Consider the following 20,147-nt stretch of genomic DNA (forward strand, 5'->3'; position numbering starts at 1 on the left):
GCCAGGGAAGCGTGGAAGGAGGGAGTCGGGGAGGAAGAAAGGGGGTAGGGATAGGTCTTGCTCCTTGTCTTGTCCCAAACAAACAGGATCTCTACCCACAACCTAAGACTTCTCTTGTGCTGGGCCAAGGGAGAATGATGCCTTGCCATTATTAGTGAAGCTGGATGACAGAACAATGGGAGACACAGAAAAATCACTTATATATGATTACTATGAAAAAAAGATATAGTAACAAAAACTATAATATCTAAATAACAATTTAAACTGATCTTTATAATTGGCATCTCAGAAAGCAATCTCTACAAACATAGCATGAAAGAAACCTGGTTCATAACATATAACAAGACACTTACCCCCTGGTTTCTTCTTCATGACCCCTCCCCTTCTGGATTTTAATCCACTGTTCCAACTGTTGCATTGAATTGGTTCTCTGTATGACTCGATCAGCCTCTGTGTGTGAGGGCCCTGTATTTGGATGAGCTCCACCTCTAAGATCTGCCAGGCTAACATTGACTGTTTTGTTCTCTGAACTATTCACATTGACTGGCCTGTAGTGTCCAGTCTGAGTTGGGCATGTTGACCCACTCTCATATTCAGACGGCAGAGAATTCAACTTTACACTATTAATTTTTGTTAAAGGTCTATCCTGACCATCCTTTTGAAATCCGTATTTTTCAGCCTCTAATGCTTTTTTTTCTTCATTTTTGCTTATTTCTTTGTTTTTCTGGTTATTTTGGGCCTCTGGTTTAATTAGTACTCTATGGTTGGGAAAGTTATTGATTTCTTTAGCTGGTGCATTTTCAGATGTAATCTTGTCCACTCTGAAATCAGAGAAGAAAATCATAGTAAATCAGATGAAATAATACACGTTATTTCTGGAATTCAATCTAGGAAAAATGTAAAATTACCTTTGACTTTATGAAAAAACTTAAAGGGTCACATAGGACAAGCCTGCACAACTCCCCAATGTTGAGGTATGAAAATTGAAGCATAACACCACGGTGTATAAATGGAAAGGGGGAAAAACACTATACAGTATATAAAGCACTGGAGGATAAGAAGTGATGAGTATCCCCACCATTAGAAATCTGAATATAAAGCAAACAAGATTGCCATTTGACAGTGAAACCACAAAATCCACACTTAAAGAACCGCAGTGTCTAGTCACTGGAAATAAACAAAATGGCTTCCAGCCAGGAGGGTTAACATATCATGAAACAAACATGAGTCTGGTTTGTGGAAATGGCTGCACCAGGAAATTACAGTCTGGTGCTGTCAACGATCTGAACCATATGACTGACTAACTCTGTTTGTATTCAAGCAGACCTGAGTTTCAGCTAATAGCTCTTGGAACCAGACTGCACGTATTCAGCTTCCAGCGCTACCTCTTATTAACTGTGTCTGTCTGTCTTTGGGCAAGGTGCAGAAATTTACCGTGCCTCAATCTCCTTTTTGGTAAATGAGGATAATTGTAGCACCAAAGTTACAGGATGTTGTGACGACCAGATGAGCAAGTCAGTGGCTGCCAGACGTCAGTACCATTATCTCTCCACCTCCTCAAACAATTTTTTGAATTAGGATCTAGTATTCCATGTCCATCGCTCACCAGAAGAATCTGCTGCTTCACAGTGTGTCTGGACCACTGGACAGTTTTACTGCTCACCATTCCAGTTGCTATGTCTAGGTCTTTTTGAAGAGCATCAGCAGCCCTGAGACCAATCACCTCCAGGCTCTGACAAGACCAAACTGAGTGTGTCTGAACCTGCATGAAACTGCCAAGATCAAGCCATGGGGGAAGCCTCTCAGGAACTGGCCAAATTTCAATACATAATAATGCTTTGATCGGATCCTCAGTGTATCATTGCTGCCAGTTTCAATGATGCGTAGAAAATATATAATCCATACATATACAACTATAGATACTTTGGAATGAGTGAGAAAAAAATAAAATGTGACTATTTTTTTTAGAATAAAGTTATGAACTATCTACACATTTAGGTTAGCTATATAACTTACAGCACCTAGATTGGAAGTGATATTAGATATTGAGAGTTTAAGATAGGCTATGAAGCTCCTTTCCCTCGAAAGAAAAAAGTCAGAGAAGACTTACACTAAAAGTGCATTTTATACTTGCTAAATTCAGAAGGGGGGAGGGAATTTTTAACATTGAATATCAAATACGTGAAAAGATTTTTTAAACTTAGTCACAGCTAGTCTACCTAAAGCTATATTTTAAATTAGAATTGCATTGCCTTTCTTCTCTTTATTTTTTCCAAAAATTTACCATTTACAAAAAGACACATGCTGACTTTCTCTAAGTAGAGTAAAACTGATTCAGAAATGTACTCTAAAATAAACATAATTGTAAAACTAGTGATCTAATTTTAAAAAGTGACACTTAGTTTATTGCACAAGATACATGGAAATATAGAAAATGAAAATAATGGGCCTAAAGATGGAAATTATTCAGAGAATGTATATTATGCTTGGATTGTTTTATGCCATCAATGATGTGCACACTAGGGGACTATGATATTATATTTCAGAGATTATTAAATACTTTATGAATTTAGAAGAAATGAACTATCTAGTTAAAAACTAGATGTTTTATCTCTTTAGGTCATATGCCGATACATATTTGTAAGTATTCTGGCCACACAGGAAAGAGAACCTACTATCCTAAAAACAAGCAAAGAAAATCTCCCTATACTTCTGAAATGAAATAGTGCAATAATTAGGTACCTTCAATTTGAACAATCAAGATTAACAGGGCAAGATAAAAATGTGCCAGTTAGAAGTAGAATAAAATAAGTCAGTTCTAACGGATAATGGTGACTGACACCCAGCTGGGCACATAGGTAGTATTCAATAATTCTTGGCCAACCAAGAAAAAAACATCAACACGTGGCTAAAAATTGTTACGGGCACATAATCAACTAACAGGTTGTCAGAAGTCAAACCCAAATACTGACTCTGCCATCTTTATCACCCTAAATTATGAGTAATTATTAATTTTTATTAGAGTGGAAAATACAAGAAAAGAAAATGAGAGTAAGCTGAAATTATCTGGAAATCAAATATTTTAATTATTATATTTATTTTTGTATTCTAAATAGTTTCCTAAAAATTTTACTTTGAAATTAAAATTAGGTTAATATTTTGAATTAATTCTTTCCACCTACATATTTTTCTCTAGCAACCTCACTGCTATGTCCATTCCGGTCATTTTTACACATAGAATTCCAAAAGCAGATTTTCCTTTTATTAGCTCTCAACCTAGAATATGAATATGGTTGAGTTAGTTTTTCTTAAAAAATTGGTGCCCTAGAGTTGAATCCTAGGTCTTTTCTTTTTTCTCTGTATTTTTTCCTAGCTCAATTACTACTGATTGGCTAAGTTGCTTTAGATTTGATATTTAAAAAAAAAAAAGAAGAAGAAATATATAGCATCAACTTAAGTCTTTTAATCAATAAGTCATAAGACTTTATATGCATACTAAAAAAAGTGACTAAAGATTTATATTTTAACAATCTCCTAATTCCCTGCGAAGAGACAAAAAAAATGCAAACTTGCAAGTTAGCATCTTCCTTATATAAGACATGTGCTCAATTATCGCTGACTGGTAAAAAAAATTTAACTGTACCATAAATCTTTAAATTATAGAAATAAATATTTTTAAAGTACATTATTCAGCTGCTATTTACATAGCTTTAGAAACAGATTTCATCTCACCAGTTCTTAATATAGTTGAGTATTAAAACGATTTGTATGTACAAGCAGGGAAAAAAAAAAATCACACGGATCAATTTTAACAGTACATACTTATATTATCAAGGAATCTGAGTACTAGACTTTCCAAATAAAGAAGGTAGAATTCATCAAGAAACAGATATATTTAGAAATAATCTAAATGCTTGACGAATTACTTTCTGGAGATATCCATCATAAAACAATCAGAATTAACCAGGAAGTGCTGAAGAAATAAAACTCATCACAAAATTTTATTTCAACTTATTAAAATCCAAAAACATACAATATAACGAAAAAAAAAAAAAAACACAATGAAATTAACTTCATGAATATAAATCCTCTTAAGATTTAGGACCTTAAAAAACACTATCTTGTGCAGTTTTAAGATAACAATTAAAAATGTACTTACCGGAAATTAAAGGTAATTCTGCAAGAAGAAAGAACATTCAGTTTGAATGTTAGGATTCTGGATTCACCTCAGTACACTGATAGGTGAAAATGAATAAAGAGGAAAGGTGGAATAAAAATGCAGGTGGTAGCTCAAACTAACTGAAGGTGTATTAATTTAATACAGAACGTGAATTAATCCTTGCTTTCTGAGGAAGAAATGATTTCATATCATGACTACTAAAATGATATGTACTATGATAATGACATTCTTGAAAGGCATGGAATAAAATGTAAGTGGAAATCACCATTAATTTCCCCGCAAACTTTTACCTTTTCACAGGTTCTGTCTGTACCAGGGCAGCATCTAACATGGCTTTCATCCACAACTCCATCTCCTTTCCTGTATCAGTGCAGAAATAATAGGTCCGCATGTTTGGATGGGCTGCCTGATTGAAAATGATACGATCATTTTGAATAGGAATATAAGATCTGTAAAAGGAAAAAAAGAAAGTTATTTCCCTGCTTAGATCATTACTATCAAATTTCAAAAAAAAGCAGACTTGTCTTATATCCAGATATGGAAATTAATGACTTAAGAAAAATATACTTCAATGTTGAGAAATGTAAATATTAGATTTTTCCTCCTAACTTTATGGTTTTTCTTTAAAAATTAATAAAAGTGAATGGGAAGGAAAGGGAGTAAGAAATGAAGCACTTAATCATGCCTGTTCCATGTACAAATCCCTAGCAACTTCCATTTACTATAATTCATACCACTTTATTCAAGAATGCTCCAGAGCAATCAGCAACAAAATTAATCGAAATGTACATATCACAGTATTTTCCTTGTGTTATTCTTTAGTTCTCAAAAGATGCTATTAAAGCGTTTTTCTAGTCCCGATAGACACCAGTACACAAACATAAATGATTTATAAATACTCCAAAATGGTATTTCCCTTTAACTTTCATTCTCAAGTTTCAGAGTTAAAATGTAAATATTGTGGGTTTAAAGAAGGCCCAAGTAAGTGGTAAGTAGGTTTCTTTCTTTGTGGTGGTTCAATCTGTCTGTATTCCAGAGAAACAGAGAAAAACAAAATGAAGAAGCTGATGAAACTGCTACCTAAAGTGTAAGCACTGAGTGCTCAGCTTAACCCATGTGCTGACCAGGCAAAGATGGACTGCAACAGTAGCTGTGTCAAAATAGGAGGAAAAAATAAAAAATAAAAAAGGCTGAGGTGAGGGAAACATTCTTAATGTCCTTTTAAAAATGTCTAGGGGGTCAGTAGAAAAGAGTAAAGAGGGTCAAATATATGGTGATGGAAAGAGACATGACTTTGGGTGGTGAACGCACAATGCAGTATACAGATGATGTTTTATAAAATTATACACTTGAAACTGATATAATTTTATCAACCAATGTCACCCCAATACATTTAATACAATTGAAAAAAAAAATAAGAATGCCTTATTTTCAGTTTCCTATTAGATGCTAAAAGCCAAGGAAAAATAAACAAAGGCTCTTTCACCACAGAATGAGGTAAAGAGAACAGTATGAAGTATGTAGTTAATCTGCTAAACACAAAAAGATGAAAGGAATAAATCTGGAGCCACATACTTCACCCCAACATCTTGACTATCTGCTTTATCTACAATGTCAAATTAGCTTCTTCAAAATCTTTTCCAGAAAGAATCAGGACAGAAATAAATTCAATAAACACAGTGATCAAAATAACTACATAACCAACAAATCTTACTTGACCATGTAAAAGATATAAAGCTGTCCATGGAAACAATTCAAAAGAAACAGCTCAAACGTTACATGTTGTTAAAATGATTAAAACCACATGTTCTTAAAATGATTAAAGTGTCACTGGACTGTCTGAGCGGGGTTTTGGAGAAATGAATAAAGACCACTGTCTATATCTGTGATCAAAGGAAGGAGCACTGGTGCTGAGAAGATCCAGTTGTAGCCATGCCTGAGATACTACAAAACCACACTCATGCTTGCCATCTGTCAAATGGAAATATTCACTAGATGATGGCAAACTTCCCTTTCTAGCTTTACGTTTCACAATTGTGCTCAATGATTGTCTATGAATTCTACTTACCATTGTGAAAAGCAGTGGCATCAATGTCAACACTTAGTAGTAAAAGTGGCTCATAAATTCAAAGGAAACATCGCAGAAGAGAGAATTTAAAACAGAAATTACTATCCTTGTTAGATAAAATAACATTAAAATTAAATCACGTAATCACAGAGAAAATATACTTAACATGCACAGTCACTTTTATTGCTCTTTTAACATCCTAATATTTTTTAAGAGCCTAAGAACCCAGCAAAATGTCCTAAGAATAATACAAATTCAATAAACATTTGCCAAATTGATGAACAAACAAAAAACTTTAAACCCATGGCCATATAACAGTGTTAGTATCACAGTTCTATATGCATACTTTATAACGTTATTATTTTAAGTTAGTATCACAGTTCTAAATGTATACTTTATAAGGTTATTATTTTAAGTTACCAGTATTAAACTTTGCTATAACATCATAAAATATTTGTTTCTCTTGTTCACACCGTTAATGAAATGTACTGCAATATGAAGCTTTCCCCTCTTATCCGCAGGTCTTTGCTCAGCTATTACCGTCACACTGAGACCATCCATCACCCCCACCACCCTGGTACGTTTCCTGCTCTTTCTTCTCCATAGCTAATAAAGTAACACGTTAATTAACAAAAGTTGTAAATCAGACACAGTCCTGAGTACTCTTTAAAAGTGGATGGAAATTAAAAATTAAATTAATTTTATAATGGTACAAACATTTTCATTGCTAAATAATAGAATGTTACCCTTATCTCCCCTTTCCCTTTGAATGAAAATTTTACATTAAACCCTTAGTTCTTAATTTAAAACTGACTTTAAAAAACAGTTGACCTCTGAAATTTATTTCAGCCATGTCATAAAGCAAAGAATGCAGCATGGGTTTCAAAAACAAAAACTAGCCAACTTAGCATTACAGTGGCCTCTTACTTGAGAATGTACCACAAACCAGCATATCACTTGAGATGGGTGGGTATTTTTAGGGGAAGGGTGGGTGGCTCAGGTCTGCTTGGATTTAATAAAAAATTTTATGTCTTAACCTCAATATTCTCTCAAAAGTACCTGATGTTCATGATGTACTTAGACCCAAATAAATCTCTGCAAATATTCTATAAGATCATAAATGTACAACATAACTATTAACAAACACAGTTGTCTCAGACAGTACTCTGCCCCCTAAATTTATTATGAAATAATTCAAACATATAGTAACCTTAAAAAATAGTAAAATGACCAGGACACCTACAGCTATATCTACCAATTATTAGCATTTTAACATATTTGCTTTATCTAGAACCATCTGGAAGTATTATAGTCATAAAGACACTCCCCTAAGTATTTGAGCATGTGTTCCCTAATTAAAGGGACACTCCCCTACTCAACCATAAGACTATTAATTAATATATTTTAAATGTAAAAATGAGGGTAATTGAAATATCTTTTTGTCATAATCTATGGGTCAATATCCATTTTTTAATTAATGCAAGATTCGAACGCAGAATAAAAAAGTATAACTATTTCCTTACCTTAAAAGCATATTTGCGATTAATGTGATCCTCAGAGGTAAGCATAGCTATCTGAAAACTAGGTAATAGTATGCTTCCCAAGATACCCTCTTCTTTCTCATCTAGGAAATAATGGAACATCTGATTAGAATTTTAAATGTTCTCATGAAGTACAATAAATTTTCTCAAAATTTATCTTTGTCAAATCAAAATGTTCTTATATATAAATGAACTGTATTCATGTATTGCTTAGAGAGTTTTTATAAGGTTTTAAGGAAAAATATTAAGTAACAGAGGTATATATTTTTCTTTATTTTCAACCAGCTTCCCTATCCTAAACAAATCAAAATTGATCCCACACGTCAGAAAAATGTCAATTAGACATAAAAACAGCATACATTTGTTTGGCATATATACTGCATTTTACAAAGCCCTATGACATATGATTAAAAAACTATTAGCATATAAGTAATGACACAGAAACTTTAGAAAATTAATCTACCGACATTTCTATCAGGATTTAAATGCCTAACAATTTTAGGCCCAGACAAAGACACAGGTGGTTCACTTGCTCACATCCTTCCGTCTTGGCTCAAACGTCTCACCAATGAGAGCTTCTTTACCTGTTATAAACTGCTTCCATCCGCAGCCATCCCAGAGCCCTCTCTCTTCTTCCCGGAACTTTACCACCCCCCACACCTTCAATACCACTGACACACTATATGTTTTAGTTGTTTATCATCTTTCTCTCCCCACGAGAATGTAAGCTCCATGAGTAGCAGATGTTTGAAAGTTTTTGAATAAATGAACATACATGTAAATATATTTTAAACTAAACTATGAACATATATGCAAATATATTTTAAACACATACGTAAGTATTTTTAAAACCATGTAATTTTGAAGGTTTGCGTGTACCAGTCATTCTGATACATAATAAAGTTACAGGAATCAATTACAGGCCTATAAGGCAAGCACATAAAATAAAACTAGGAAAATGGTAAGACATTAACCTTGGCATAGTATAGATTCACATTATTAACTTCATGCGTGGGGGCAGCGTTGAAATATATACTTCATTGTTAGAAATCCATAAGATAAGTTAATAAAGCTATGTATTAGGCTGATGAACTCACCAATGAGGAAAACCATAAATGAGAAACAATTATTTTTATAATGCTTGGCATGTTTTTTATTTTCATAAACTTAACAAAGGATTTTATTTATTTTGCCTATTTCTAGAATATATGGTAAATTTCCAAAAAAAAAAAAATTGCATTAAATAGTGGTAATTTCTATAGCCCTTCTCATAACAATGGAACAAAATTTTGTTTTTACTCTTATACTGTGCCTCATTCATATATAGTTTACAAATATGGGAAAGAATGAACAAAGGTACAGATTTAGTTTAAAAGAAAAATAGTAGAAAGCAGTCAATTATAAAGAATATGACAATGTAAAAGAATGAGTCACATCCTAATTTTAAATCCAATTTTGTGTTTATATAAAGCATATAATCAGAAACAGTTCATGTAGTCATTTTTACCAAAAAATCATTATCAAATAATACATTCTTTCTCGCAAAATTGGAAAAGCTGACTTTCCTAAAGTTATTTCAGAATGTGGAGAGACAAGATAGCATAGGGTGACTTCACTGTATTACTATGCATCGTTTCCCAGCCACACACTAAGTAGCTGTGAGATCTCGGGCAATTTATTGATGCTGTGTTTCTTATTTTCATCAACTATAAAACTGACTAAAACAGGACTTATCACAAAGGATTGCTGTGAGGGTTAAATGAGTTAATAGACATAAAGAACTCTATAACGCACTCAGCGCAAATCAAGTGTTCAGTAAATATTGACATTTTTACGTAAAATTAAAGACACTACATATAAAATCTTCATCTTCTGTCAAATGACCATCAAAAAATTCTTCACTAGATTCTTCAAATATCCCTAATCAGGGCATTCTTCTGTTTAGTTCTCTATCAAGCCTGACCTAAGCAACTATCTTCCTCTGTATCACCCAGAGCGCTGCATATCCCGCCAAGCAAAGGGCAGGTAGTGAGCAATGCTTACAGAATGAGTGACCTCTCTGTGGGGTCAGCAGGGTCTTTTTAAAACTGCGTGGCAGCCCAATTTATCCCTCTGCCCCATCTTACTTCCTTCCCTTCCCTGCCACTGGTAGTGACCCCAAAACCACTCCCCAATAAGCTGTTGCACATTAACCTCCATCACAGAGCTTGCTTCCTGGGGAACACAACCTGGGAGAGGAACTGCAAGAGTCGCATCATTTTACAGGATTCAAGTGAAATTTCAGATCACCCCTTTCTACTTCAGCTTTAAAGATGGTTGAGAACAAGACTAAAAATACATACAAATTTACTGACTGAAATCTTATTACTCATTAACATTGCTCACTTAGAATACTTCAATACTTCGTTAATTGGTCTTTTGGCTTTTAGTTCAAGTGCTAGGGTACTTTTTCTAAAATATACACTTGATCATGTTATTCTTGCATTCAAAATGGAGTTTAAATTTATTAGGATAGCAAACAACTGCCTCTGTGCCTTGATCTACTTTTTAGCCTGTATTCCTGCCAGGTCTTCAGATATAACCTTCATTGCACTAAAGTAAGCCCGATGTGTAATTTTACCAATCTGTCATGTTCACTCGTGCTTTGTACAAGCTAAGTCCTTAGCCTGGGTCACACTTGTCTCTTAATCCCTTCCTTGTACAGGCCCGGTCAACACTCATTCAACATAACTGAAGACTGAAATTTTTCTCTCAGATTCCTTCAGCTAATCTGTGAGATCAATAAAGAGAAAGTTTCATATTGTTCATTTCTACATCCTACTACCTATGTCTGACACATCAAAAGAGCTCGCTGCTAGCTACCACCTTAGTCGAAGCAATCATCATTTCTACAAAATAACTCCTAACAGTCTTTTCTGCCTCCCTTCTCCTTTATATCCCATTCTCCAATAGCAGCTTCAGTGAACTTTTCCAATTGTAAATCAAAAGATATCACTCTCACGCTTAAAAACATCCAATTGTTTCCTTACAACTTTTACAGCAGCATTCACACTTCAATCGAGTCCTACATTGGTGCGATCTCCATTTCTCCCATCCATCCATCTCCTTCTCTACTGCTAGTCCCTTATTTCGGCATGCTGGTTTCTTTCTGCTCATTCCAAACACTTTCCTACCTTAGAGCCTTTGCATTATCACTCCTCCTGCCTGAAATACTCTGCTGACTCTAGCTCCTCCTTGTAATTTACATCTTGCTACTTAAAATATCTGCTCCAAGCACCATTCCAAAGAGAACTTTCCCCCATACCTGTCTTTCATATTATAACTGTTATTTTCCTAAAAGCACTTATCATGGTCTTTACTTCACAGAGTTTATTTACTATCTCTCTGACCTCTCATAGAATGTAAGCTTCATGAGAGCTTTCTCTCACTGCTGGTTTGACAGCACCTGAGATGAAGCAGGTCCTGCTTAATAAGTATTTGTTGAATGAATTAAGTCCCACGGTAAGTTTTGTCAATAGACTGACTATAAAATTGAACAGTCTACATGATTTATCACAGTGGGTTCACAATCTGCCTGCTACACTGCAAAGAACAGTGGGAACTTGGGCTTGCATCCGGTATGGGTTGCCAACCTGTTGTAAAAAACAGCAAATCACTTATCTTTGTCTTATTTTCCATACCTATAAAACATGAACTGATCTGTTAAAAAATTCTGACAGCACACTCCGTATGTTAGTATACTAGATGCTTTGAGAAATACAGAAGAAATAAATGAGGCCACTGTATTCAGCATACAGGAGAAGAGGCAATCTGGACAGGGTCCAAAACTGGTGGTTAAAAAATGTTCCTTACAGTTACTCATTGTGAGGCCTCAGGCAAACAACTTGACCTTGCTGTCCCTTTTTGTGTGAATGGGCATAAGATTACCCACCTTATCAGGTGGCTGTGAGGAAGAGATGAAATAGATCATCTATGTTACAAGGTCAGCAAATATATATAGAAAACACTCAAAAAATGCAAGCTATTATGATCATCTCACTAAAATCTGAGTTTTTATTTAAAAGCTGACATTTCCTACTGGTAAAATAGTGAAAGTGTCTAATAGCATATACTTCTTTCCAACCACCTGAAGAATAGAAATGAGTTAAATGGTATTTCTTTCCTTTTTCTTTCTTTTTTTTTGGTTTCATTACTCCTAGCTGGGGAACCATACTAAAATTAACACATATACTGGATATAAAATGCATAGGGTTAATATTAGTATGGAATCTCATACTTAACATTATTTCTACAATTACCTTTACTTTTTTCAAATTAGGTGAAAAGTTTTTCTATTTTAATAAAAGTGATGAGGAGAACCTATCTTCGAGCAAATTACAAGGAATTCAGTGTTGTTTTTGTTGCAAATTAACATTAAAACATTTTTGCATGAGAAGTATTAACAAACATTTTCTTGTTCTCATCTAAAGCTCTAAACAGTCTATAAATATACTGAAATATTACAAATTATAAGGTTAGGAATAATGCCCGAGTTACAACTTCTAACTTTTCTGAAAGAGTGGAAAAGTGGAAAACCTTTAAGGAAAATTGTAGTGTCAGCTTGGCTCTTAACTAAAGATATACCACAATTACAGCCTGACTAACATCTCTATGACAAAATGAAATTTTATAGCTTTGGTCAATTCTGACTCAGCAGTATTTTTCAACCATAGTTTGCAGTGGAGGGAATGACTATAATTCTAGTAATTTAAAATTTGAAGGTTAATATGTATTATTATTGCTTTGACAGATGACTGTAGAATTCTGCCACACTTTTTTTGTGTCACCACAAAGTAAACTTTAAAACTGCCAACTGGTTCTAAAATCCTGTATCTTGTGATATACTTATCTAGAAAAGTTATAAATTATTAATTATACATTGACAATCTAATTCTTTAGTGATGGTTTCCAAACAGACTTTAAAGAAGGGAAGACAAAGTAATTATTCAGATTCACGATATTATAGCCGAAGCAGATTTCTATGGAGAGTACAACCTGTGTATACCCTTCAATGTTAGGGACCAACTCTTTCGTAGGTAACAGAGTTATATAGCACATGAACAGAGACTTCAGCTTAAAATTGTATTAATAACTTGTTAACCTAAAAAACATTAAAAAAAGGAGTTTATGATACACATAAAGGATAAATGAAGACTGCTATTCCATACTTAATAATACCTTTATTTCTTCACCAACATTGACAGCCTTCCACAACTTTGTCCATGTTTCAGGGAGGCTGTCATTGTTTGTTAAAAAAAAGGAGGGGGGACAGAAAGGGGTCATAATAAATACATTCATTTGTAATTAAAAAAAATGTACCAATACATCATAGTAGCCTTTGCTATTCTAATATCATTTGCTGAAGAGAATTGGGTACTCAGTGGACCAACCAACAGCTAGGTCTGACAAAGCTGACAAGTAAAAACAATCTCATCAAACACGATTTTTATCTATTAGGCACTGAATTCAAAGATAACATTACAGAGTGAAGATCTATATGCTCTTTACGCAAAACAAATCATATTAACACAATCAAATTACAAAACCTGGAAAACCTGGACCAAAACTCAGACTAATCGGCTTGAAGCACTATGCTGTCTTCTGTCATACCTCAATTACTTAGTATTATATGTTAATGATACTATTTCTTGATGCTATTTGATAATAATAAAATACAAAAAGAATTGCAATGTTTTTTCTTTAAAAATGCATCTGATACTTAATATTTATTCTATTGCAATGACAAAATAATACACTAAGACAGTTTATGGTAAACTCACCTCTATAATAAAAGAGACAAAGGTCAGAAAGCACGAACCAGCGTTTCTTCCATAGCTTCATGCCAGTGCTGTCCTGCATTAAATCAGTATATGCAATTTTTTTTTTCATTTCAGAAAAAATTCATTTCTGGTGCATTTATTTAAAATAAGTTTCAAAAACAAGGTGTTTGATATATGCTATACAGTAATTTAACTAAAAAGCCCATCAAAATTTTGGGGTAGTTTTCTATGGACTTGTATCACATGAAGATATTCCCAAGTATACTGGTCTCTGAAGAGTAATACTATCATGTAAGAGGAATACTGCTGAAGCAATCTGATTTGGTTTCACATCTGTAAGCAATGTGAAATTCACTCTCCTAAACAATGTCTGCTACCATGAGGATAATGTAACCATACAGCAGTACGTGCATTCTGATAAACCAGATTTAATAAATATGTTAATCTTTAACAAGAAAAATATGTGAACTGAAATTATTCCAAAGATTAATGTGATTTAAAATGTGCTAAAGGAGCCTTAGCATATAAATACATTTCATAAACATTTGTTTCTTCTTACATATACAGTTTGGATTTTGCTCATGTGGCAGAAAAGAGAACCTATTTGGCAGCTCTTTCAAAGTAATTTAACTCATAAAAATACAAAGCTCAAACAAAGTTAAAATTTCAATAAAAAATTTTCCTACATGCAATAAAGCAAAACTGTAAGAAAAAAATAAAACATCAATACAGGGGGAAAAAACAAAAAGGCAACAGTTTGTATGTGCATTGATTAATACTTTTCAATTATTTTCTAGTTGTGACCATCACTGAATAATCACTGTGGAACTAAAGAAATTATATGGGTGAAAATCTCTCGAAGTAAAAGATTTGTCCTTAAAACCGACAGCTACTTCGAGGAAAGGAAAAAACAAAAAACAAACTGGTATATGGTACTTTCAATTTTCTAATTTTTTTCATTCTTTAGTAAAGATAATTTTTAAAAGTTTAGATTTTTAAGCAGCTCTACAAACAAATACTCTCTAGTCACAAGTGGCTCTGTAAGTGACAAATATTCTCTGTAAGTCAAATCTATGACAAAATAAATATGGTAGAGAAATTGATTGGTAATACTTTTGCAGTACTAAATTACCAAGGGTTCAAGAAACAAAACATGAACAGTTTTAAATAAGAAGTTTCCTAACCTCTCTTAGGCTCAATATTGTAGTGAGCTATCGGAACATAAATTGGTTTTATTAGAAAAACTAGTTTAAAAAATCTTTCAGTTTGGGTAAGTTTAAATATCAGATGGTTAAAATACAGTAAATGATTGTTAAACAAAAATGAAAAGTTGGTATCTAAATTACATACACAATCAACTCAGTGAGAAATTGAATGATTGGGAAATGTCTAGATTTCAAGATGGTCCTCCCTCTTCCAATACGTTAGTTTAGCTACTACCCAACTTTCAGGTGGAACGATGTTTAGTGAATGTGTCATATCAAACTTTTTATGAATTTTAATAACTATAATTATTAGCTCATTTGAAAGCAATTAGCGATATTTGACAGAAGAAATATGCATCATCAATGAACTATTATTTAACTTAGTCTGTATCATCTGTACATATGTAGAATCAGAGAGAAAGAACAAAGACAGATAAAGGTCTTGAATGCCAAATATATCATCTCAGTTATCTGGTGGTCACTTATCTGAAACCCAGCTGCAAATCAGAAAGTAACAAGAGAAAACACATCCTTTAAGCAGTTAAAATAGATGTCATAAAACCCAATGTACATGCATCCTAACTAATTCCGTAACTAAAGACAATGTTCCCAAAAAGCTTAGTTATCAGGTTTCCCAGACAACAGAACAATATAAACCGCAACTTATCAGGGTGTCTGAGAGTGAATCATTGCTTGAGTAAACGGGAAAACAAGAAAAGTAAAAGAAAAAAATAGCATAAACACTTAAGAAAGTAGTCTAGTCATGAGAGCACAGAAGTGAAAATCTGAAAAAAAAATCAGAAAAATCTCAAATTATGTTCAGATTTCTCTATAAATTAAAACAGAGAAGTCTATAATTGTACATTTCTCTAATGATTTTTATCTGAATAGAAAAAGGAACACCTCTGTGTGTGTTTTTTTTTCTATCAAAAAAATTTTTCTGCCCGGATAAATTTAGCATGCTATTCCTAACATTTCATACAGCTTATATTTAATTTCAAATCTAGAAATACCTATAACAAACATACTGACAGTGTTTGTTCTAAGTCACATCCATTACCTTTTCTTTCTTCACTGTTCCCCTAACATTCTTTAGTGGAAATAAGAAGTGAAAGAACCTAGATAACTGCTCTGCAGTTCCTCTTCCATTTTATATAACTGTCTTAAGTAGATCAGGCAGAAAAAAATCCCTTTTGATTCTGTCCTTTTCTCAAACCAAATAGGAAAAAGAAAAAAAGAAAAAATACCTGTTTATAAAGCCAACCTCGTCTGACCACAGGTGCATTAGGATTCCTTTTAATTGAATTTGATCTCTTTCCAAAATTATGAACTTTTTTTGAAGCCCGTGAAGTCTAAATAGAAAAAAGCAAAACAGACAATGTGGTGTTAATGCCTAGATGTTTGAGTTTATATTTCATCTTCATAATTTTAATCTCTTTTCAGATTCTTCTGAAACTCGCAGTACTTAATCTTTACAGATAAATTCTTGCAACTCTGCTTTTGCTGGCTTAGTTCTTTTAAGTGTAAGAATTCTGCACAAAGATTTCTTCCCCCAGGATATTGCAAAAGGATCACAAGTTTTACAATTTCTTCTTTGAAATCTGGATATACAATTTTTAAAAAGGTAGTGTATGTGGCAGTGTTTTGTCCTACCTGTTATATAATAAATTGAATGACTCGAGGAAAAATTATTAGAATAAACCAAATGACGGAACTTTTTGCTTTATATCCGCATTTAATAGTGTTTCAATTAAAGGAAGCTAGCGTCAAGTCATAAGAGAAATACTCAGATATAAAATATAAATAAACATATCACATCAAGTGAAAACAAGGCTGGAAGGATCTGCTTAATGTCATGTAGTATTTTCTTCTTTATGGACAACTCTGAACTCGAATGATACCAAACAGATGGTCTTTACTATGTTCTTAAAAGTACACATAAGGGTACACAATCTTTGAAGATACTGCTATGTTTAGCATGAAGATTTATTTTGGCAGAAATGGTAGTAGAAACCAACCAGCATAAAAACAATGAAGTTGAATTTTAATTTCTCTATGACAGTAAGTTATATCAAGTCATCTCTTATTTTTCAACTTAACCTAGAATCTTTGGAAATCTATCTAGTGTATTTTATTAGAATTTTGTTTTGTGACGCTTACATTAGTACATACTAATAGAATATTAAGGCCCAATATCAATCACACTTTTCCTAAAACATGGTTTAGTTTAATAAATTTTAATTTACTTTTGAACAGATAATGCTTAAACACAATATAAAACTCAAATGGTATGAAAAGAAACACAAGGACCAGTGTACTTCTCTCTCACCCCTACCCACAAGCCTCTGGGGCAACCTATATCACTGTGTGCATCTGTGTGTCTATCCATCTAAAATAATTGTTTTCAGTTATGGAATATCTCTTTTTACCTCAAATGACTTCATATAACACCTACACTTTTGTTTCACTATTTCTTGGAGCTCACTACATAAAGGGAATGCTTATTTACTCCCATTCTTGCCTATGCTATAAAACTTTTTTAATCTTTGCAAATCAGATAAGTGGGAAATAGTGCCCTTTGGGGTTTTAACTAGCATTTTTCATATTATGAATGAATTTGAGCATCTTTTTTCATATATTTTAAGAGTAACATTCTGTTTTTCCTTCTTAGAAAGTGATTTTACGTATTTGCCCATTTAAAAACTGGGTTGTAAGCCTTTTATTGATTCATAGCACTTCTTTAATTATAAAGGAATTCTTTGTTACATGAATTACAGATATTATGCGTGCATGATAATTTTCTATACCTGAATTTCTCAATTTGACATATTTAGAAAGTCCAGCTACATTCCGAGTCCCTGCCCCCATCCCTACCTCCTTCCTTTTTTTCTTTCTCTCTTTCTTTGTCTTCCATTGTTTCTGTGGTACATTAATAGTTTTATTTTTAACATTTCAACACCTCATCTACCTAGAAAACTTTTGGTGTAAAGTGTGAGGCACAGATCCAACTTTATTTTCAGACAATGACTTAGTGGCCTTTAATTCACCCATCATCTTTTTAGATTTAATTAAAATATATTAACGAAGCATTAAAACTCAGTTATCTGACTAGCATTTTATGCTATACAAAAATTAAAAATTACATTTTTTTGAAAATTTACATTTACTTGTAATAGTCTATAAAATTACATTTATAAAACCTTAAAAGGCATTTAAAATACATAACTGTCTACTTACCATTTCTTTACAATAACCATAATTTACTATTACAGCTCTTTAACTATTATAAAATATTAATTATTTTTTAAATAAATAAAGATTATTCTTTATCATCTCTTGATTCTCTGGCTCTCCATTAATTTAGGAAATGAGCAGCAACTTTAAGGCAACTATTTAGTTATTCAGATTTACTAGCAAATTATCCAAGTTTGAAGAAATTTTTATATTAAGGTTCTAAATTTAAAATAACATATTTTAAAGTACAAGAAACAATAACTACAAGTTTTAAAGTAGACACACAACTCTAAGATCACAGACTAAACTATTAACATTGTTGTTTCTGATTACAAAGAAAAACCACCCACTTCTATTTCCACATGGCTATGGCACTTTTTATATAATAGATTCTACTAGATACTTTATGGTCATCAAGCACACTGGTATAGAATTTTCCTTCAGTAGTAGGAATTTTACATTTATTTTTAAATAGTGCAAGTCTGCTCAATCTAGGCATACCTAAGAGTCAGAAAATAGAATTGCTAGGCCATTATTACACGGGGGGGTGGGGGGGGGGAGTATACAAGTGGACACTTTCGTCAATGTCGCTCAGGCAGTAGTTCTTCGTAATCAGAAGTGTCTGGATGCTGATGGTAAACACTTTGAGCACCTCTTGTAATTGCAGAAGTCAAACATGACTTGCATTCATCTTTTGTTATCAGTATATATTGAGTATTACAATTTTAATTATTTTTTCCTTTCTTAAAATGTGTATACATTTTTAACACCCTCTGTACTAATCTTCAACTTTAAAATTTAAGCTGATTCAGTACTGCCATTCTCTCATACAAACATGCATTACATATTTGTAAAATTATTCAAAACATGAACTCAATAATATTTTTAAAAATGTAAGTCATTAACTTATTAAAATGTAATCTTATTACATTATATTCCAAGCCATTGTTTCTTATGTCAATTACCTTGAATGTAATTAGGTTCATGTAATAAAAAAATGAAATAATGATTCTATAATTCTAAAGTCCATTAAGAGTATTAGTAAGATACTGATTACCAATTATACCAGCTATCAATTATTAACAGTAAGCAAAATAACTTACTCTGCCTACAGGGCTCATTGGATGCACTGCATAATCCGAAGTCATGTTATAGTTAGAAGCTTCATTTATCATACTTATAGGTCGCTCCTTCTTTTCTTCAGATGTCATAGTTGGAACAGTCCTGAAAATATAATATGTCAGAATGCTAGAACTTGCTGTTCATGTAAACTACTTTACAATAAAGCTCCCCTAGAGTTAACAATGCTGGTGTCCTACTTTTTAAAAACAGTTACATACTAATTAGAGCTTAATAAGCTCTATGGTCAGAGCTTAATATTTACAAGCACTTTAAATATAACACTTCTAATCACAACATGATATGATTAATATCATATTTACTTTAATAAGCATTATTACAGATATTCTACTTGGTTATCTAACTGGAAACTTTAAAAATTTAGTTACAAAGTAGCTGTTCTCATATTGAAAACAATGCTATCAATAACTAATATTTGTGAACAGATTAACAGCATGTAAAATATTTTCACACATATTTCATTTGATGCTTATAAAAATCCTGAGAAATGGTAATTAATTACCACTATCTCTGATTTAAGGATGAGAAAATTGAGCCCAAATTAGTTTAACAATCTGACTGAGTTTACAGTTTCTGACCTTGCGTCCTGGGCTCTTGAGTTTCCTCTCTGTTTGAGCTACTGTAAAAACAGCTTCTGAAACTACATTCCTCATTTGGAAAAAAAAAAAATTAAGTCATGTTTCTATACCACAAATAGTAAATAAATGCCATTCTGTTATTATACTGACTTCAAATGTCCACATGAGAAAACTGTTCAATTGTACTGTATTAAATATGGATAATACACAATCTCAATGTTAACTCCATTTTGAACGGAGTAATTCCATGAAACTCTTTACTTACTGTTCATTCACTACAAAAATACAATTGTCCTGTGATGGCTGTCCTGTGACTGGATGTTTACAGGTCACTTTCCTTTCGTTATGGCTGAAGAAAAGAAAAAGAAAAATATATGTACTT

At 32.8% G+C, this 20,147-nt stretch overlaps 1 protein-coding gene across 24 annotated transcripts in view; it reads right to left on the reverse strand.

Moving 5' to 3' along the window:
• The window catches only part of PLEKHA5 (pleckstrin homology domain containing A5), a 204,977-nt gene that overhangs the window by 62,599 nt on the left and 122,231 nt on the right, over positions 1-20,147 (reverse strand). For 14 of the 24 annotated variants that reach the window (XR_002136068.2, XR_012494037.1, XR_012494038.1 and 11 more), the window contains 8 exons: positions 20,031-20,114; positions 19,151-19,271; positions 16,061-16,165; positions 13,609-13,681; positions 7,772-7,872; positions 4,471-4,586; positions 4,160-4,177; positions 354-821 (listed from right to left, as the gene is read on the reverse strand). Coding sequence is in view for 21 of the 24 variants with exons in the window: in XM_019714633.2 (XP_019570192.2) it covers positions 354-821; positions 4,160-4,177; positions 4,471-4,586; positions 7,772-7,872; positions 13,609-13,681; positions 16,061-16,165; positions 19,151-19,271; positions 20,031-20,114 (1,086 nt within the window). In the remaining 3 variants the exon portion in view is untranslated. Of the gene's footprint in view, positions 1-353; positions 822-4,159; positions 4,178-4,470; positions 4,630-6,248; positions 6,780-7,771; positions 7,873-13,608; positions 13,682-16,060; positions 16,166-19,150; positions 19,272-20,030; positions 20,115-20,147 lie in introns of those variants that run through there. The other 10 variants (XM_019714630.2, XM_019714644.2, XM_074325964.1 and 7 more) reach the window with 2 other exon arrangements.

The sequence above is a fragment of the Rhinolophus sinicus genome, linkage group LG02 (genome assembly GCF_036562045.2).
Source record: "Rhinolophus sinicus isolate RSC01 linkage group LG02, ASM3656204v1, whole genome shotgun sequence".
Classification (NCBI taxonomy): domain Eukaryota; kingdom Metazoa; phylum Chordata; class Mammalia; order Chiroptera; family Rhinolophidae; genus Rhinolophus; species Rhinolophus sinicus.